General features: G+C 34.7%; 2 protein-coding genes across 2 annotated transcripts; one reads left to right on the top strand and one right to left on the bottom strand.

Moving 5' to 3' along the window:
* LOC107606754 (glycine-rich RNA-binding protein 10-like) lies at positions 8,247-8,672 on the top strand. The gene has a single exon (XM_016308780.1). The coding sequence runs from the start codon at positions 8,247-8,249 to the stop codon at positions 8,670-8,672; it is 426 nt and encodes a 141-aa protein (XP_016164266.1).
* LOC107606753 (uncharacterized mitochondrial protein AtMg00810-like) lies at positions 11,099-12,028 on the bottom strand. The gene has a single exon (XM_016308779.1). It carries the CDS (start codon positions 12,026-12,028, stop codon positions 11,099-11,101), a length of 930 nt encoding a protein of 309 aa, XP_016164265.1.

The following is a 20,649-nucleotide window of genomic DNA, read 5'->3' as shown; positions in this document are numbered from 1 at the left end:
ATGTTCTTTTATTATTTATTATATTAAGAGGAGTATTAGGGACTAACAATTTTTGTGATTTGTAGCCATAAAGTAGTTATCAATAATGTTTTTAATAGTATAAAAAGTGTGAAATTACTCATTTTTTTTGTTGGTTACATGCTAATCAGAATTTAATAAATTTGCTGATTTTCTAGACTTTTTCTTATATTAAAGCATTTAATCAAACATGTAAAACTAATAAGCTACGGTTTTAAACTATTTTTTTTATGCCATCATAAATTCATAATCATATAAATTAAATTTATTTTCGTTATGAAAATATTTTCCAGTATCGTCCAATTGTTAGAAGAGAAAAATGACAACGTTAGCCGTAATGCCTGTAAATTGTAATAGCTAGGTGGACAATCATGAAATTAGTTGAATTTGGATTGTAACAGTTACATTCGAAAAATGTAGCATTTACCGAAGTTTCTAACATACTGCCAGTTGAATATATATATAAGCTTTTGATCCGATAATTATTAAATCACTCTTCTACCTTAGCACATGACAACAATAAAAACGTCTCACGGTCTACAAATTCAGCCCAACAGAATATACAAATTAAATTATAATTTAGTCTTTATCTTATCTTATAGTTATCTTTATCTTTATCTTTATCTTTATCTTATTTTTATCTACTTTTATCTTTCATAGGCCAATACTTTATATATACTTAGTTTTACCTTTATAATTTACAATTCATTCAATCAACAATCAATAAAATTTCATCTTTTCTTTTTCACAATTCTTTTATTTTCCCATTCTTTCATAATTTTATTATGGTATCAGAGCTCCTCTTGAGCTCTGCTGACATCCATGAATCAAGGAGAAAGGGCACACCAGTAACTTCATCCGGAACCTCTTTTGGACCTTTCGTCAGCCCAACACTTTTCTTTCATGGCACTTCCTTTCAATGAAGAAGCTCGTCCTTCAAACCAACTTGAGCTTTTGCCAAGTCCAACTACTCATTATCTTTGTTCTTTTAATACCTTTTCTACTGTTAACAATTCTTCAAATCGAGATTCATTCTTGAATACTTGGATCATTGATTCTGGTGCCACAGATCACATTACATCAAATTTGTCTTGGTTTATTTCTTACACACAAATTTCTCCTATTATTGTTCATTTACCAAATGGTTCTCGAACTACTATTTCTTATAAAGGCATCGTTCAATTTTCACCATCATTGGTTCTTCATAATGTTCTTTATTTACCTCATTTCAACTTTAATATTATCTCTGTTTCAAAAATTACTTCAGCACTCATATGTGAACTCACTTTTTCATCTTCTTCTTGCACTCTACAGAGCAACAATTTGGGGACAATTGATTTGGCCAGAATGAGAGAGGAATTATATGTCTTTGAACCCAATTTCGATAAAAATTCATCCACTACACACTCCATAAATTCCATCCAATCTCCACCCATTACACCTTCCAATATATGGCATTTTCGTTTAGAACACCTTTCTGGGCAAAGACTTAATCATTTACATAAACAATTTCCTTTTATCTCTATGCATCATGACGAGACTTGTGACATTTGTCATTTTTCTAAACAAAAGAAACTTTCATTTTCTCAAAGTTTTAACAAAGCCAATGCAAGTTTTGATTTATTACACTTTGATATTTGGGGTCCGTTTCGACAAAATTATATTCATAATCATAAATATTTTTTTACTATTGTTGATGATTTTAGCCGCTTTACATGGGTTACTTTATTAAAATCAAAAGGAGAAGTACAAAATCAAATAAAAAATTTTATTACTTTAATTGAAACACAATTCAACTCCAAAGTCAAAACTATTCGTTCCGATAATGGACCAGAATTTATTTTACCTGATTTTTATGCTTCAAAGGGCATTATTCATCAATGTAGTTGTGTTGAAACTCCTCAACAAAATAGAAGGGTAGAACGCAAGCATCAACATATTTTGAATATAGCTCGTGCTCTTATATTTCAATCTAATTTACCATCATCTTTTTGGTCTTATGCTGTTAGACATGCTGTTTATTTACTTAATAGAGTTCCATCATCCGCAATTAATTTTAAAACACCATTTGAGATTTTATTCAATCATCCACCAAATTATCATGACATTAAAGTTTTTGGATGCTTATGTTTTGTTTCTACCCAAATGGCAAACAGATTAAAATTTGATCCAAGAGCCAAAAAGGCTGTATTTATTGGCTTTCAATCTGGTTTTAAAGGGTATATTGTTTATGTTTTAGAAGATAAAAGAATTGAGATTTCTAGAAACGTGATTTTTTATGAAAAGATCTTGCCCTTAGTCACAAAAAATGTCCAATTTCAGACACTCAGCCTAACATTGCCAAACACACCTTCTTAAAAACAAGATTCAGTTAGTCTTCCAGTTGAACCCTCACCTATACCCATTGACCCAACTCTACCTAGTTCTTTATTTTCTCCAACAACCTCTCCTTCCTCCTCACTATCGTTTCCTAACCAAGTTGAACCCATGACCACCGAATCACTTTCAACACTAGACACCAGTCCACCATCACCTTCTCATCCCCCGTCACCTTCTTCACCACCTGAGCAACCCCATCCTCGTCATTCCGACCGGCCTCACCGACCTCTAGCATATCTCTCTGATTACTTGTGTAATTCCTCTCTCATCTCTACAAATCAATCTCCCTCAAAGTGCAAGTATCCTTTGTCTTCAGTCATGTCTTTTTCTTCTCTTTCAATCGTGACAGGCTTGAGAGGATTTGCTTTAACACGTTAATCGTGCCAAGCCTTTGTGTTTTAGCTTAAAATCACGTGAATCTTTGTAGGGTGGGACGATTTATGCGTTACCTATAATCCTGTGTGCCATGCAATGATTTACTCCTTATTCTCCTAGGTCATTCATGCATAAATCGTTTATGGGTGGCATGCTTAACATATTATATAATTCTCATGCCCCTGGAACGATTTATATAATAGTAGAAAGAGGATATTTACGTTTCAAAATTTGATTTAGGAGAATCTGATAATTTTGGTATTGGTTTATTTTATTTAGGTAAAAAACCCTATATTTTACCCATCTTGTGCCAAAAGAAGAATATGTTAATACTATTATTGGCTCAGACAATGTGATAGAAGGCTCCGGAAGAGCTATAATTTTGTTTCCCGGAGGAACAAAATTTATAATAAATAATGCACTATTATCTACCAAGTCTCTGAGAAACTTGTTGAGTTTCAAAGATATTCGCCGAAATGGATATTATATTGAAACAATGAATGAGGAAAATCATGAGTATTTATGTATCACAGCTCATGATTTAAATAAAAAGGTTATATTAGAAAAGTTACCCTCACTTTTATCTGGGTTATATTATACTAAGATTAGTGCAATTGAATCACATGCCATTGTAAACCAGAAGTTTACTATCCCAAATGAATTCATAACTTGGCATGACCGATTGGGTCATTCGGAAACAACCATGATGCAGAGAATTATTGAAAACTCCCATGGACATTCACTAAAGAACCAGAAGATTCTTAAATCTAGTGAATTTTGTTGTGCTGCATGTTCTCAAGGGAAGTTAATTTTAAGGCCATCACCAGTAAAGATTGGATTTGAGTCCCCTGAATTTCTAGAAAGGATTCAAGGTGATATATGTGGACCTATTCATCCACCATGTGGATCTTTTAGATATTTTATGGTCCTGATAGACGCACCTTCGAGATGGTCACATGTGTGCTTATTGTCTTCTCGCAACCTGGCGTTTGCGAGATTACTGGCTCAAATTATTCGATTAAAAGCACAATTTCCAGAAAATTCAATCAAAGCAATTCGTCTTGATAATGATGGTGAATTTACTTCCCAAGCATTTGATGTTTATTGTATGGCTAATGGAATAAGTGTTGAACATCCAGTAGCTTATGTTCACACACAAAATGGGTTAGCAGAATCACTTATTAAACACCTCCAATTGATTGCTAGACCCTTACTTATAAGAACAAATCTCTCAACTTCGGTTTGGGGCATGCTATTTTACATGCCGCAACACTTATTCGTTTGAGGCCAACGAGTTACCATAAGTTCTCTCCTATGCAATTAGCTTTTGGCCAGCAGCCAAATATTTTCCATTTAAGAATATTTGGGTGTGCGATATATGTTTCCATTGCACCACCTAATCGCACCAAAATGGGACCTAAAAAAAATTGGGGATATATGTTGGATATGACTCTCCCTCTATAGTGAGGTATCTTGAGATACAAACTGGAGATGTATTTAAAGCCCGATTTGTAGATTGTCATTTTGATGAATCAAAATTTCCAACATTAGGGGGAGAGAATAAACTTCATGAAAAGGAACTTAATTGAAATTCATCATTGTTGATGCATTTAGATCTTCGATCAGGGTAATGTGAACTAGAAGTTCAAAAGATTATACATTTGCAGAGAATAGCAAATGAATTGCCTGATGCATTTTCTGATACAAAGAGGATAACCAAATCTTATATACCAGCGAAAAATGCCCCAATTCGAATTGATGTCCCAGTAGGACAAGTAGCCACTGAAGCAAATTCACGCCAGAAGCGTGGCAGGCCTGTCGGTTCCAAAGACAAAAATCCTCGAAAGCGAAAAGATGTGAATACTATTCCTGTTAAAAAAGACATAGTAAAGACACCTGCAGTTGTCCAAAATTTTGATATAGTTTTAACGCCAGAAGACGTTCAGGTATCCGAAAATTGTGAAAATGACGATATCTCGATAAATTATGTCTTTACAGGAGAGAAATGGGACCGAAATAAGACAATTGTCAATGCAATATTTGCATATAATGTGACATTAAATATCATACATGAAAGTAAGGATTTTGAGCCAAGATCAATCGAAGAATGTCGACAAAGGAATGATTACTCACTTGCAAAACTGTGAAGTCTTTGGACCTGTAGTCCTACACCAGAAGATGTAAAACCTGTTGGATACCGATGGGTATTTGTGAGAAAACGAAATGAGAAAAATGAAGTTGTGCGCTACAAAGCCCGACTTGTGGCACAAGGTTTCTCACAAAGGCACAGTATAGATTATGAAGAAACGTGTTCTCCTGTATTGGATGCGATAACATTGCGTTATTTGGTCAGTTTATTTGCATATCATAAACTGCATATATATTTAATGGATGTGGTAACAGCCTATTTATACGGCTCATTAGATCGTGATATCTATATGAAAGTTCCTGAAAGACTAAAGATATCTAAACTATCCAATGAATATTCACAGGGATTATACTTAGTCAAATTGCAAAGATCTTTATACGGTCTAAAGTAATCTGGACGAATGTGGTATAATCGTCTTACTAAGTATCTGGCCAAAAATGGATTCAAGAATGATGATATCTGTCCATGTGTTTTCATAAAGAAAACTGCATTTGGATTCATTATAATTGCTGTGTACGTTGATGATTTAAATATCATTAAAACTCCTGAAGAGATTCCAACAATTATAAAAACTCTAAAAGAAGAGTTTGAGATGAAAGATATTGGAAAGACTAATTTTTTTTCTCGGCCTGCAGATCGAGCATACAAAAAATGGGATCTTTATTCATCAAGCGACATACACAGAAAAGATTTTATATGGATAAGTCACATCCCTTGAGTACCCCAATGATCGTAAGATCTTTGGATGTGGAGAAGGATCAATTCCGTCCTAAAGAAGAGAATGAAGATATCATTGGTCCTGAAGTACCATATCTTAGTGCCATTGGAGCGCTAATGTATCTTGCTAATAATACGCGACCTGACATATCATTCGCGGTGAATTTACTAGCAAGGTATAGTTCCTCTCCAACCAGAAGACATTGGAGTGGAATCAAGCAAATCTTTCGATATTTTCATGGAATGGTTGATATGGGATTGTTTTATCCCTATGGATCCAAGTCACAACTAGTTGGCTATGCAGATGCCAGATACTTGTCTGATCCACACAAAAGGAGATCTCAAATAGGATACATGTTCACATATGGTGGTACAACAACATCATGAAGGTCCACGAAATAGACGATTGCTGCAACATCCTCTAATCATGCCAAAATACTAGCGATTCATGAAGCTAGTCACGAATGTTTTTGGCTCAGGTGTTTGATCCAATATATTCTGTCATCATATGGACTGATTGATCATAAGATAGGTCCAACTGTCCTGTTTGAAGATAATACAGCATGTATTGCTCAACTTAAAGGCGGATACATCAAAGGTGATAGAACAAAGCATATTTCTCCCAAATTCTTCTTCACTCATGATCTTCAAAATCAAGGGACAATTGATATCCAACAGATCCGCTCAAGTGACAATCTGACAGATTTATTTACAAAGTCACTCCCAAAATCCTCCTTTGAAAAATTGGTACATCAGATTGGGATGTGTCAATTTCGAGATATTAAATGATGTCGACAAGAGGGGGAGACTGTACTCTTTTTTTCTTGGTCAGGTTTTTTTCCATTGGGTTTTTTTGACAAGGTTTTTAATGAGGTAGTCCCCATCACAAAGGATATTGTACTCTTTTTCCTTCACTAAAGTTTTTCCCATTGGGTTTTCTTTAGTAAGATTTTATTGAGGCATAATCTTAAATGGTCATCCAAAGGGGAGTGTTGTGATAAACATGATGATGTGGATGACCATTCAATACATTGGCGGCTGATTTTTCCTATGAAAGAGTGAAGCTTCCAAGTTAAATTGAGCATTAATGAAGTTTGAAAATTCAAAGCTTCACTCATGTATAAATAGAAGATTAAGTCTCAGACAATAACATCAATAATAATTCTCTCTCTATTTATATTATCTATATACAAAACTTTTCCTCTTTCTTTCTTTCATACGTTATTATATATATATATATATATATATATCTTTTATATTGAGATAGTAATTATAGTGAATATTATTATTAGAATTATCTAATTATATTTTACATTTTGTATTTTTTACCTTTTTTATTTATTTATTTAGTTATTTTACAACACTGCCACGAATATTCTTAAATATAATGTGGCATCAATTATGATGCCTGACATAAACACGAGACATAAAATACAAAACAAGATACATCAACACACAAATTTTTAACCCCTTCAAAACTTATTTTTAAGTTTCGCGACTGTGTGGCATATTAATATTACATTCATTGCTCACATACACCTCACAAATTTTTTTATAACACATGACACTTATAACCATTCACCTTATATAAGACGAAAATAATTTTTTTTAAAATTCAAAAACTAAATTGATTATAAGACGAAAATTTTTAAATGAAATTGATTCTTATCTCCATTGTCATATATGACATGGATAAAAGAAATTCATACCTTGAACTTTCACGTAAAGAATAACTTCATAACAAGTAAGGAATACAATGAGTTAATGAATACACAAACCCTAAATTATAAATTTTTTAAAGTTTAAACCAGTTTGTTCATCTTTAAATAATTCTTCTTAAATAAGGAATGTTATATTCTTTATTTATTTTTCATATGCATTATTTGCCAAACCAGTCCATCATATTATACGACTAATAATTTTGTTAACCTATTGTATATTTTCTCCTCTTATATGAAAATAAAAATAAAATTGCTGATTAGATATTGACTAAAAAATCATTCATCATCTAGAATTCTTCTTTCACATTTCACATTTGCCGCTTAAATCTTAATTAGTGTCATCTTATCTAAATGGAATGAAGTCTTAAAAAGCACGTATTATTACACATTCAAGCAGAAGAAATAGTTACATTTTACACAAAAATAATGCTAGGGAGCATTCAAAATGTGAATTTTGAAGTAATCTAATTTATTGCATATTCTCACTTCACCAATAACAAGTCTCTATATATTGTATACTATGGAAGAACAAAAAAAAAATCAATGGAACCTAAAATGTAAAAGAAAAAAATGAATAACTAAACAAAGTATATAATAGAAACAAGGAATTAGAAATCAAACATTCGAATCATTGTTTTCTTGAAGTTATTCACCTAAAATAAAAATTCAGATGCAGTTAATTTTAACGTAATTAAAAATTGTTAAATAATAATTTAGTTTTTTTAACTATCAATAATTTCATGTGAAATTAACTGAGTTTTTATCTTCACCCAAACATCATTGCAACTGACAATAATCCCAAACCAACCAAAGCTAGCAACCCAACAACTCTGTTTTGAGCAGAAGAGTAATAATTATACACATCTGCTGGCACACCCGTCACATATATGAACCTTGGCGGTGGCGGCGTTGGTGGAGGAGGCGAAGGAGGGGGTGGTGGAGGAGGCGAAGGAGGGGGTGGTGGAGGCCGTGGTGGGGGCGGAGACGGTGGTGGAGGGGGTGGGGACGCTGGTGGACTACAATCATCCTCTGGCGGGGAAGAAATATCAGGAAGTGGTAGTGGTGGTGGCGTAGAAGGCGGAGGAGGAGGAAAAAGAGGAAAAAGGGGTGGAAGTTGGTCTCCGCCGCCGCATGAGGTGCCGCAAGGACATGATCCACACTTGATGAATCCTGTGTCTGGTGGTGGCTGGGAAATGACTGAAGAAGAAAATGAAAAAATGAAGCACAAAAGAAGGAGTAGTATTATTGTTGGAGACACCATTGTGTTAGTACATGGAATAATTGGATTTGGATCGTTTGAATTTTGTAGCTGAAGGTATATAAAGAACTACTTGTGTGTCAAGTATAGGATCATCTATATATATGTAGTGTACTTTCGGTGATGTTCTTTGCTTACTATCATTGCAAGAATAATTATACCGTACCCAGTGTCACCAATAAAATACGTAACTCATATTGGAAAATCAAATGCATGCGCAAACTTTCTTTTTATTTATTTCGTTCACTTGCTAGAATATTTGGTTTGTACTTTTTTTAGTGACTTGCTTTCTGTCGTTATTGTAAATGTAGGGTTGATTCTGACAACCCAAAGATTTTGAGAAGGGGTTCGGGTTAAATAGAATTCAATTACGACAGCCCGAAAAAAATAAAAATAATTATAAAATTCTTGCATTTTACATTATTAGTTGTTTATATGTTATTAATTGCAATTGCTTTAGAATTGTACAGCGAGGAGTGCTAGGGCCAGCAGATTTTGTGAGTTGTAGTTATCAATTAGCCATTAATAGTATATTTAATGGTGTGAGATTTCATTTAATAGTGGAGAATCACTCATTTTCCTTTTGTTGGCTAAGTGCTGGTCAAATTTTAATAAATTTATTGGTCCCCTAGACTTTCCCTTGTACAGTAGCTTGTAGCATCAGGCCAATCATATGTAACTTCGTGTATATATATTAAAATAAAAAGAATATTTTTATGATGTGATGTTTACATGAAAATATTATTATGAATTATTAGATAATTTGATATATTTAATTAAATTATTTAATAATTCACAATGCCATTTTTATATAAAGATGTTTTTATAAAAGGAGTAATGCTAGAGAGACAAAAAAAACAGCCAGAACTTATCTTATTTAGTATTCATTAATTATCGTAACCATTAATAAATATTAAATAAAGCAAATTATGGTTGTTTTTGGTTGATTTTCTTTGATTACCAAATATTTTCCAATATGAAAAACAATATAAATTAGCCAAATTTTAGATGAGAAACAATTTCTTTGGTTGTGTTTGCAGCATTTTCAATTGGTATAATTTTCGTGCAAGTGTCGAGTTCATTATTTATGGTAATAATAAATATTAAATAAAGTAAATTTTGATTTTTTTTTTTGTTAATTTTTGTTGTTATTAATTATTTCCGATTGTTTATTGCTTTCCTCCTGCTTTACGTGCGTCTCATGAGCTATAGAACACAATGCTTTGTTCTTCACTTTGTATAAAGTGCAAGGCTGGCATTATTCTTAACACTTGTTGGTATCTTCATACAAGTATCTTAAAATTATGATCTTCTCTTTCCTTCTTGATATGATCCTTACAGTCTTTCAAAGGAAGATCGAGAAACAACTTTTACAATGTTTAAAATCTTATTTGATTTAATGGAAGGCTTATTTGTGTATGTGCCTCATTTATCTCAACAGTCAAAATTTTTGGACTTAAATAAGTCTCTAGTTATTATAATTTATTTATTTTTTATTACACACACATTAAAGATTCTATTACTATCCAGCTATAGCTGGAATTCGAACCTGAGATATGGCTTCTGTGAGGCCAACATATTGGCCATTGGTGCAATGTCTCGACCACGTTGTCATACCTGAAATGATCATTACCGGCTACAAATTGGATCGTTACCTGATAAGAGTGTTTTTTTTTTTTAAAAAAAAAAGGTAGGTTATGATTTAAATCATAAAATGTTGGGTCCAACTGGGCCTCGGACCAAAACACTTAAAAATGGGCATTTCCACTTTACTGTAGCAATAAACAACCAAATAGAAAGTAGAGGGTTATAGAAGCTTTTAGTTTAGAAAAAATGAATAGATGTAAAACTCTCAAATAGTAAACTTAAAAGTAAAAACAGAAAGAATCCCTTTATGAGAGGAGATTTTGTGAGAGGAGGGACAACACGCCACACAGACCGAGAGAGGAGCATCGAAGAAATGAAGAAGCTAATCTGAGAGGAGCATCGAAGAGACGAAGAAGCTAATCTGAGAAACTGATAAAATCTGTAATAGTGTTGCAGAATTTGAATCAGGGAATAAGAACAGAGTGAAAGTGCAGAATGAACTTGAGAGAGATTCAAAAATGGAATTGTGATTATGGTTAATCTTATTTATTTGCAAATGACTAGTTCTATATTTATAGATACTAGAAAAAACTGAACCACACTAATTTAGCACTCTGCTAACTAAATGCTATGAGTTAGGAGCCTCTAACAAACTTTAGACTCTGACAAACTTAAGTAACAACTCTACTAATTTAAAGATACAACTAATTAGCTATATTAACTGCATAGCCTTATCATCCAACAGCCTCCCTCAAGCTTGGAGTGCATATACCAACCAATCCAAGCTTGCGATAAAATGATGCAAATGGTTCTGGAGCTAAGCTCTTTGTGAGCACGTCTGCTATTTGCTCTCCACTAGGGATTGGCAGTAACTTTAGTGAACCATCTTGTACTCTATCTCTCACCGTATGACAGTCTATCTCGATATGCTTCGTTCTTTCGTGAAATATAGGGTTGGCGACTATATGCATTGCGGACTGGTTGTCGCAGTAAAGAGTGATCGGTTTGCTCAATGGGGGTATGAAAGTCTCGAAGTATGTAGCTAAGCCACCTTCCCTCACATGTTGCCAAAGTCATAGCTCTATACTCCGCTTCTGCTGATGATCTAGCAACTGTAGTTTGTTTCCTACTTTTCCATGACACAAGAGATGAACCCAAAAAGAAACAAAATCTAGATACAGATCTCCTTGTGTCTGGACATGTCCTCCAGTCGGAATCTGAGTATCCTGTGAGCGACAAATCAGATGAGGCAGCAGAGAACTTTATTCCACTGGCTGGTGCACACTTTATATATCTTAAGATGTGCAGGGCTGCTTTGAAATGATCTGTTGTAGCGCAGTCCAAGTACTGGCTCAACTTGTTGACGGTGAATGAAATATCTGATCTTGTATTTGTGAGGTACAGCGGCCTCCCAACAAGCCTGCGGTAAGGAGTCAAGTCAGTTAATGCGGTGCCTGAAGATTTGGACAGTGGAGTTGTGTAGTTCATTGGCGTAGTCGCAGGCTTGGCATTTGTCATTCCAAATTCATAGAGGAGATCAGTAGCATATTTTCGCTGATTCATGACAATTCCTTCTTTGCTCCGTGCGATTTCAAAACCCAGAAAGTACTTAAGTTTACCTATGTCCTTGATGTTGAATGCATCATCCAACACCTTTTTCATCCGATTGATTTCATGCATGTTGTTGCCAGATAAAATCAGATCATCCACATACACAAGAATGCAAGTGAAATCATCTCTGGTGCCTTTGGTAAAGAGAGATGTATCTGCCTTGGATTGAATGTACCCTGAAGCTTTGAGAACTGGCATAATTTGTGGTTCCATTGACGACTAGCTTGTTTGAGCCCATAAAGAGATCTTTCAAGCTTACAAACACTATTGGGAGGAGCCGATAAACCTGGAGGAACCTTCATATAAACTGTCTCAGGGAGATCACCATGTAAAAAGGCAGTGTTGACATCAAATTGGTGGAGAAACCAACCCTTAGACGCTGCAAGTGCTAACAAAACTCGAAGAGTAGACATTTTTACCACAGGAATGAATGTGTCAAAGAAATCAAATCCAGGAATTTGAGTATAGCCTTTTGCAACGAGCCTTGCTTTGTGTCTTTCCACTGTCCCATCTGCTTTGAGTTTGGTTTTAAAAATCTATTTGCACCCCACTGCTCTCTTTCCTTTAGGTAAGGATGTAACAGTCCAAGTTTTATTTGCTTCAAGAGCATTGAGTTCTGATCTAATTGCTTTTTTCCAACAATCATGTTGAATTGCTTGTTCATAACTTTGAGGTTCAATGATAGAATCAATAGCTAAAGAAAGAATTTTGTGTGTATGTGAAAAATTATCATAGGACATATATTGAGAGAGTGGATATCTTGCCTTGAAAGATGATTGGGATTCATTCTGAGTTGCTGTGCTGGTTTGGAAACATTGAAAATCAGACAAATATGCTGGTGGTTTTCTAATCCTACATGATCTCCTAGAAACTAAAGTTGGTGAGACAGTGGATGTATGGGAAGAGGGAGGAATGAGATTTTGAGGATGATCAATGTGTGCATCATGAGGTGTGGATGGGGTGATGAGATGTGATTGTGAGGGAGGTGTATGTGAAACATGATTTGGTGTGCTAATAGTAAATTCTGGAACATGAGCTAGTGTTTTATTTGTAATAGGTATAATGGGTGTATGTGCTGATATGAATGTGTCATCAAAGAGTAAAGCATGATTATTTAAAATTTGAGTATTATTAGTAGATGAATTGTTAGTAAATGAGGAGTCAGGGGCATCTTTAGTGTGAAAAGGAAAATTTCTTTCATAGAAAATGACATTTCGTGATAAAAAAATTCATTAGTTTGCAAATCCATAAGAAGATATCCTTTAGTACCAGACTTAAAACCCAAAAATACAGCTTGTTTGGCTCTTTTTTCTAATTTAGTTCTATGAGCAGCCAAAGTCGAGGCAAATGCCAAACAGCCAAAAATTTTAAAATGTTTGATGCAAGGAAGTTTATTAAACATGACTTGATAGGGGCTTTTTAAATTGAGAGAGGAGATAGGAATTCTATTAATGACATGAATGGCATGAGCAGTAGCTAAATGCCAAAAATTTTTAGGAACATTACTTTCAAATAGAAAAGCTCTTGTCATGTTTAAGATATCCTGGTGCTTCCTCTCTACTATACCATTTTGTTGTGGGGATTCCACACGGGTTGTTTAATGTAAAATACCTTTTGAATTGTAAAAATCATGCATGATAAACTCCTTACCATTATCTGATCTTATACATTTCACTTTCTTTTGAAATTGAGTTTCAATCATTGAGATAAAGTTTCGAAGCAAATTAGAGGTTTCTCCTTTGGTTTTCATAAAATAAGCCCAAGTAAATCTACTATAATCATCTACTATAGTGAGAAAATATTTGTGACCTTTGATAGATTGAATTGCTAAAGGTCCCCAAATGTCAACATGCATCAAATCAAAACAATTTTCAGATTTATTAATGCTTGTAGGAAAAGGAATACGTTTCTGTTTTGCAAAATGACAAGGTGCACAAGGAATGCTTGCATTATCAGAAATAGAAAAGTCATAAGCTTTCTTTATTATGTCCAATCTCTCAGAAGACGAGACTGTTCCACAAATAGAGGAAACAACCTTTGAACCATCTGGTAATTGAAGCATAATTGGATTTATTTTATGATAATTTTTGAAGAATTTTAATGAAAAAGAGACATGTGCAGTAGCACCACTGTCCAAAATCCAATCATTTGGTTTCAATTTATGTTTGGCAAAAAAAAGAATGTGGTATATACTTAGGGATGGGACTTGTGCCTCAATTGCCAGTGTTGAGTTATGAACAAGATCCTCTTCATGATCCTGGAATAAAGCAATGAGAGCTTGTTTTTGCTCTTTGAAAAATAAAGAACTTAAGCTATTACTGTTCTTTCCTGAAGGAGAGTTATTGATTTTCTCAATTTCATCATCAGTAGTGACATGATTTATGGTTCTTGAGCTTGAATCTTGATGGTAGTGTGGAGGAAAACCATGCTTGTGATAACATGTGTCAACCAAGTGGCCAGTTTTGCCACAATAAGAGCACTTCTTGATCATTCTTCTTCCTCCGAAGCCACGGCCTCTACCTCCACGCCCTCTCCCTCTTCCTCATATGCTCATGTTGCCTCTATTAGTGTTGAAGTTGTTGTCAATTGCAGCATTTACTAATACCTTGCTTTCTGCATGATCTGAACTTGACATTTGCCTCTCTTGTTGCAATAATAGCGAGAAAACAGTATTGACATCAGGGAGGGGTCTCATTAAGATTATTTGTGATCTCACATTTCCGAACTCATCATTCAAGCCTCTTAAGAACCTAACCACTTGCGACTGCTTTCTGTATCCTCTAACAATCTCTAATCCACATGTGCATGATCCTATGCAATTGCATGATGGAATCGATTGAAACTCTTCTAATTCTTCCCATAGTCCTTTCATCTTTGTAAAAAATGAAGTGATTGACAAATCTCCTTGTCTTGCTGAGTACATTTCTTCTTCCAACTCAACTATTCTGAACAAATCTCCTTCATAAAATCTGTGCTTAAGATCTTTCCACAACTCTGATGCCACATTACACCACATCACACTTTGCAAAATCTCACTACTTAGGGAAGCATGCAACCAAGACAGAACAAAAGTGTTGCATCTATCCCAAGCTTCAAATGTGCAATCAGATTTTTCAGATTTTGGTAAAGATCCGTCTATGAAACTAAGCTTGTTCTTCGTCTTCAGTGATATCCAAACCGATCGGGACCATGAGTGGTAATTCAGTGTAGTTAGAGGATTTGGAGTGAGTGAAATACCTGGATTTTCACTCGGATGAAGGTAATATGGAGATGCACGATCTTGCATCAAATCCGTGCTTGGTTTTGCAGATTGAGCGATCTGCCCTTGCATCGTTGCTAGCTGGTTCATCAATTGAGCCAAATTTTGAAGATCCGAGGCTGAGAAAACTTGAGTTTCCACGTTTTGACATGGGCCTTGCTCTGGATCAACCATATTTTCTGCTAATTTGTCAAAGTTGGACAGAATTGCAGATTTCCAATTCCATGATCTCTCGACCTTGCAATGGAGGAGATCCACCAAGGTGTCACCGTTTACACATCTACGCTCACCGCACCATGATAAAATCTGCAATAGTGTTGCATAATTTGAATCAGGGAATGAGAACAGAGTGAAAGTGCAGAATGAACTTGAGAGAGATTCAAAAATGGAATTGTGATTATGGTTAATCTTATTTACTTACAAATGACTAGTTCTATATTTATAGATACTAGAAAAAACTGAACCACACTAATTTAGCACTCTGCTAACTAAATGCTATGAGTTAGGAGCCTCTAACAAACTTAAGTAACAACTCTACTAATTTAAAGATACAACTAATTAGCTATATTAACTGCATAGCCTTATCATCCAACAGAAACAGCAAAAAGATCAAGACAAAAGAAGCAGGATACACAAGAAGTCAAGTGCTTGTTCCATGTGTGGAGAAATGGATGGAAGAGGAGAGTTCGGAGAGAAAAAGAACCCAAGGAGGCCATAGCAGCAACCCTTAGCCTATGAAAGATGGAATTGGTCCAAAATCCACAAGTCAAATAAGATCCTTTGCACAAGCAGTGATGACGGAAAAGAATAGAGAGCACAGAACAACTATCTAGTCAAAAGCTCCCTGAAGAGAAGAATGATGAGGAAAAAGAAGAGAAAGCTAATGAGGTCATTATCAAAAAAACTCCTAATAATGTTTATCACTTAATCATTAGTAAAAATATGCAAGTTAAACTTAGAGAGAATTTGTGGGATTCCATCATAGTAAAATTATTAGGGAGAAAAATATCCCTTCCAATTCTTAAGATAAGGTTAGAACTTAGAAGTGATGTGGGAAAAATGGGTAATTTGGATGTTATAGATATAGAAAATGACTTCTTTCTCGTCAAATTTTATAACTCAAAGGACTTGGACTTTGTCTTGATGAAGGGTTCTTGAAAGATCTTGGGTCACTATCTGACTATAAGGCTATGGAAGCTAGATTTCAATTCCATGACTGCATCCATTGATAATATTGCAGTGTGGGTGAGAATTCTTGATTTGGCTGTAGAGTATTATAATAGGAAGATTTTGGATATGATTGGTAAAGATCATTAGAAGAACTTTAAAGGTGGATACAAACACCTCCCAGGTAGCAAGAGAAAAGTTTGCGCGGCTATGTGTTGAGGTAGATCTGGAGAAACCTCTTGTGTCTCAATACCTGACTAACGGCATTCTCTACTTGGTAGAGTATGAGGGATTACCCCAAGTCTACTTCAAATGCAAGTGCGTGGAACATGAAAGAGAGGCATGTCCAGAGCTGAAAAGGACAGAAATAGAACTACAAAGTGTTAATGGAGGAGACAAGGTGGCTGAGAAAGATAGAGATAAAACTGTCATTTCTCAAAAAGAGAAAAGTAAAAAAGTCATTGAGGAGCCAATCGATCCTTATAGACCCTGAATGTTGATACAAAGGAGCATACGTGGTAAAAAATCTACAAAAAAAAGGAAGAAACAAGTAATGGAACAAGAAACACACAAGGACGTGTGGTAGTAGAGAATGAAAAAGTGGCACAATTACATTTTGCAGCACTCCAATATGATGAAGAATGAGAGAATGTTTTCCCCAATCATGAGACTATGATAAGCAATGATCCAGTGGTCCCTCCATCTATTAATGGTGTAAATGTTGCTGAAAGGAATAGAAATAGCAATTTAATATCTACATAAAGACGGTCCAAAAAAAATTCTAACCACAACTAAAAATAGCCTACTAAATTCCAAATCCAATCCCAGAACAATATAAAGAACCTAGTAGTCCTAAGTCAACCATATTCAGTTTTGAAAAATAACTCTAACCTTCATATTGGCCCTAATAACCAGCAATCTATAACAGAACAAAACAATGACCCTATAGGCAGCGTTTGGTTCATGTCCATGTCCATTGGAGACATGGGCACGGTGGAACGTGTACACTGTTTGTTTGTTGAAACACAAAATTTTGATGGACACGGTTACACACAGATGTACATGAAATACATGTATTTTGTGTATCTCATTCAAGCTGTGACATTGAGACAAACCCATGAGACACAATTTTTTTCAATTTTATTCCTAGTTATTTTTTAAAATTCCAATTTTATCCTTTACCTTATCTTCATAACTCTCCCTCTTCTTCTCCGATTCATTCCACCTTCCAACCTCTGTTCTACCCCTGCCTTCTCCTTCCACCATTGTCACCGCCACCACTACCGGCGTCGCCACCGCCTCCTTCCTTTGTCCACCTCTCTTCCTCTCTTCTGCCTTCTCTCTCTTCTTCCGCCGCCGCCCTCATCTCCCTCTCAGCGTTGTTGCCGTCACCATCGTTGTGCCGCCTCCCTGTCGCCTTCCGTCATCTCCATCGTCGTGCCGCTTCCAGATCTGCCTTGGTTCGCCTCTCTTCTTCGTCGCTTGTGTCGATGCCTCTATTGCCTCGCCTTGCCTCTAGATCTACCTTCACCCACTTCCGTTGCCTTTGTTGGTTCATGCCGGTGCTGACGCCTCCGTTGCCTCTTCCTGTATATAGATCTGTCTTCACTGCCTCCATATCTATTTTTCAAATTGTACTTTTTTTGTATTTTTTATTTATTATTCTTTTTCATTGGATATATTTTGTTCAAGTTTCTTTTTTTTTCTTGGATCTCTGTTTTAATTTTTTATATATAAAAAAATTATTGATTTGATTATTAGATTAAAGATTTTGGTGATATTTCATAGTTATTTAGATTGAGGCTGAAAAATTAATGGCAGTGATGGTGGAAAGCAATGTTGGTAGTGGTGTTGCAGTGATAAGGGTAAATATGATATTTAGTTAAGATCAATGTGTCTTGTACATCATTACCAAACATAGCAAAAAAAATGTGTATTTTGTGTCTGTGTCTTGCTGTGTATTTATGTCTATGTATTTGTGTCTCAAAGACACTATCCAAACACTGCCATAGTGAACAACCCAAGACTTCCCCCTCTTTGCCACCAATCAGCAACAATCTCATACTATAATAAATCCCAACAAATCTTCTTCCAAGAACCAACAACCAGCATCCCACCCTGATCTCAGTATGCAAATCGACAATCCCCCACCTCACTAATATGTAACGTCTTCTCTACAATTAAGGTGGAGTTTTTTGTTTCACACAGGTATACCATATTGGGAGAATGTGTTTTACATAACTCTTTCATGCTATGAACTGTCAAACTCTGACAGATTTATATGATCATCTTCATGAATCTTCGGGTGTTATTTGTTGGGTGGCACCCTTTCCCTTAGCAGCAGCTTGATTTTCTTCAATTTGGCAGGTTTTCTTAAGATTTACCACATTCTCTTTAGCCTCTGTCCTTCTTTTCACTCCCTCCGGCCCCAATGAGTGCTTCTAGTTAGTTTCTTTATATTTGTCTTCCTCATTTTCATTCTGTTTTCTTTATTACTTTTGCTAGAGAAACAAAATTAATCTTTAGTGTTTAACAATCCTTCATTCTCTCTTGGTAAGTTGAACTCCGAATTGAAATTGATTGAAGCATTTTGATTAACCACAATTTCTCTCAAAACTAAGTTAATAGTTCTATTGTCATTTTTTTTGTAGTACTGTAAATGCTACTTTTTTTTTCTTTCTTTCATTTTCGGCCCTCATGTACCGATTTAAGGAGGTTGACTGGAGTAGACTTTTAGGTTTGTTACTAACTCCACTCTTTCTGCTTAAATTGTTTGAATTATCAGCATCTTTTGGACTTCCAATCCTTCTTTCAATTTGATTAGCCTAGTCTCATTTCTCTTCGTCTATTTTTTCATTCACCGCATCTCATAATTGAATGTTACAATGTCTTACCTCATGGCCTAAATGACCATAAAAATTACAAAAATTACCTATCTTCTCATATCTTAATTGCAGATTAATTACCTTTCCATTAGAACCTGCTATCTTCATGATCTTTCGTAGAGGTTTGGTGACATCAAAGTTAACTTGAACCTTAATAATTTTGTTCTCCTTCTTTCTCATATTCAAAAAGTGCACGTCAATCATTTCTCCAATAACTCATCCCATCTTTCTCCCTAATTCCTTTGTCTTGCAGTGTTCATACAAGTCCTACATTTGAATCCAAATAGGAACATAAGCAAAATTTTTGTCTTCCACCATTTCATCCTTTCTCCATCTCCATAAATTTAAGATATAGTTCTTGAATAACTACGAAAAATCCTTCTCCACCTTAATTATATCAATTTCATTGTCAAAAAAGAATTAGAACACATTCCCTCCATGACTCTTCATTTCAAATTCTGTCGGTTATTCCTAAATTGAGTGCAAGGTAGATTCTATTGTTCCTAGACTAAAGGTTCGATCAGTCAGAATTCATCCCATTAGACTGCATAAATAGGTCTCTAATCCAATTTAAATATCTTGATCATCAAACACCAAAATCTCCTCCTTCTCACCAAATCTCTGTTGTCTTTATACTGATAAGAGTGTTGCATTTCTACAGTTAATTAATATTCATGTCAGCAAAGTGGTTAATATTATTAAAAAATTTAATTTATATTTTTGCGTTAATTATTATTACGGACGGTGTGTGTTTTACAAGTTAAGTTTTAAATTAGTCTCTATGATTAGCGTCATGTATTAAAATCGTTTTTGAAATTTTAATTGCACTAATTACATTTTTAAGATTGACAAATGTACACCACGTTAGTCTCTAACCCATTTTTTATTAATGGCTACTGATATGGGTTGATGACATGGACCATTAGTGACACGTGTCACTTCACAGTTTGGCCATATGTAATTATATGATGACAGATTGATAAATGACATGTGGTATGTTGATGTAGACGGGTATACCATGTGTCACAATACTATTTAATCACATGTCCGTTTCTGCCACATGTCACAATATTATTCGTCCTGTCATTATTGTAGATGCACTAAATTAGTCCCTGACTTTGCATTAAGTGACTAATTTTAGTCCCAAAAATTGAATGTTGTGCACTAAATTAGTTCTTTGACCATTTGTTTTATTAGTTTAATTCGAAATTCTCAATATCTTTGGATGCACTAATTTCAATTCTATTTTTTCACATATTGTTTAAATACAGATATTTTTATAAAATATTTTCAAGATTTTAGTTTTAATTACATAAATTTTTTCTACAATAATTTAATATTGATAAATTTTTTATAATATAAACTAATATAATCATTGTTATGAGATATATCTTAAACTGATTGTGTGTAAATAGGCTAGATGAAAAAAATTGGAGGTGACAGTAAGAGTGTTTGAAGTACTTTTACGTCAACTCCACAGTAGTTGAAAGTACCTATAAAGGACTCTGATACCTAAATCAGCA

The sequence above is a fragment of the Arachis ipaensis genome, chromosome B07 (assembly GCF_000816755.2).
Source record: "Arachis ipaensis cultivar K30076 chromosome B07, Araip1.1, whole genome shotgun sequence".
In the NCBI taxonomy this organism is placed as follows: domain Eukaryota; kingdom Viridiplantae; phylum Streptophyta; class Magnoliopsida; order Fabales; family Fabaceae; genus Arachis; species Arachis ipaensis.
Note: the sequence above shows the minus strand (reverse complement) of the source record. Positions and strands in the feature narration are given on the sequence as shown.

Excerpts from the sequence above, each read along its gene's own strand:
- LOC107606754 (XM_016308780.1), top strand. The coding sequence starts at position 8,247 with ATGAACCTTGGCGGTGGCGGCGTTGGTGGAGGAGGCGAAGGAGGGGGT.
- LOC107606753 (XM_016308779.1), bottom strand. The coding sequence starts at position 12,028 with ATGGAACCACAAATTATGCCAGTTCTCAAAGCTTCAGGGTACATTCAA.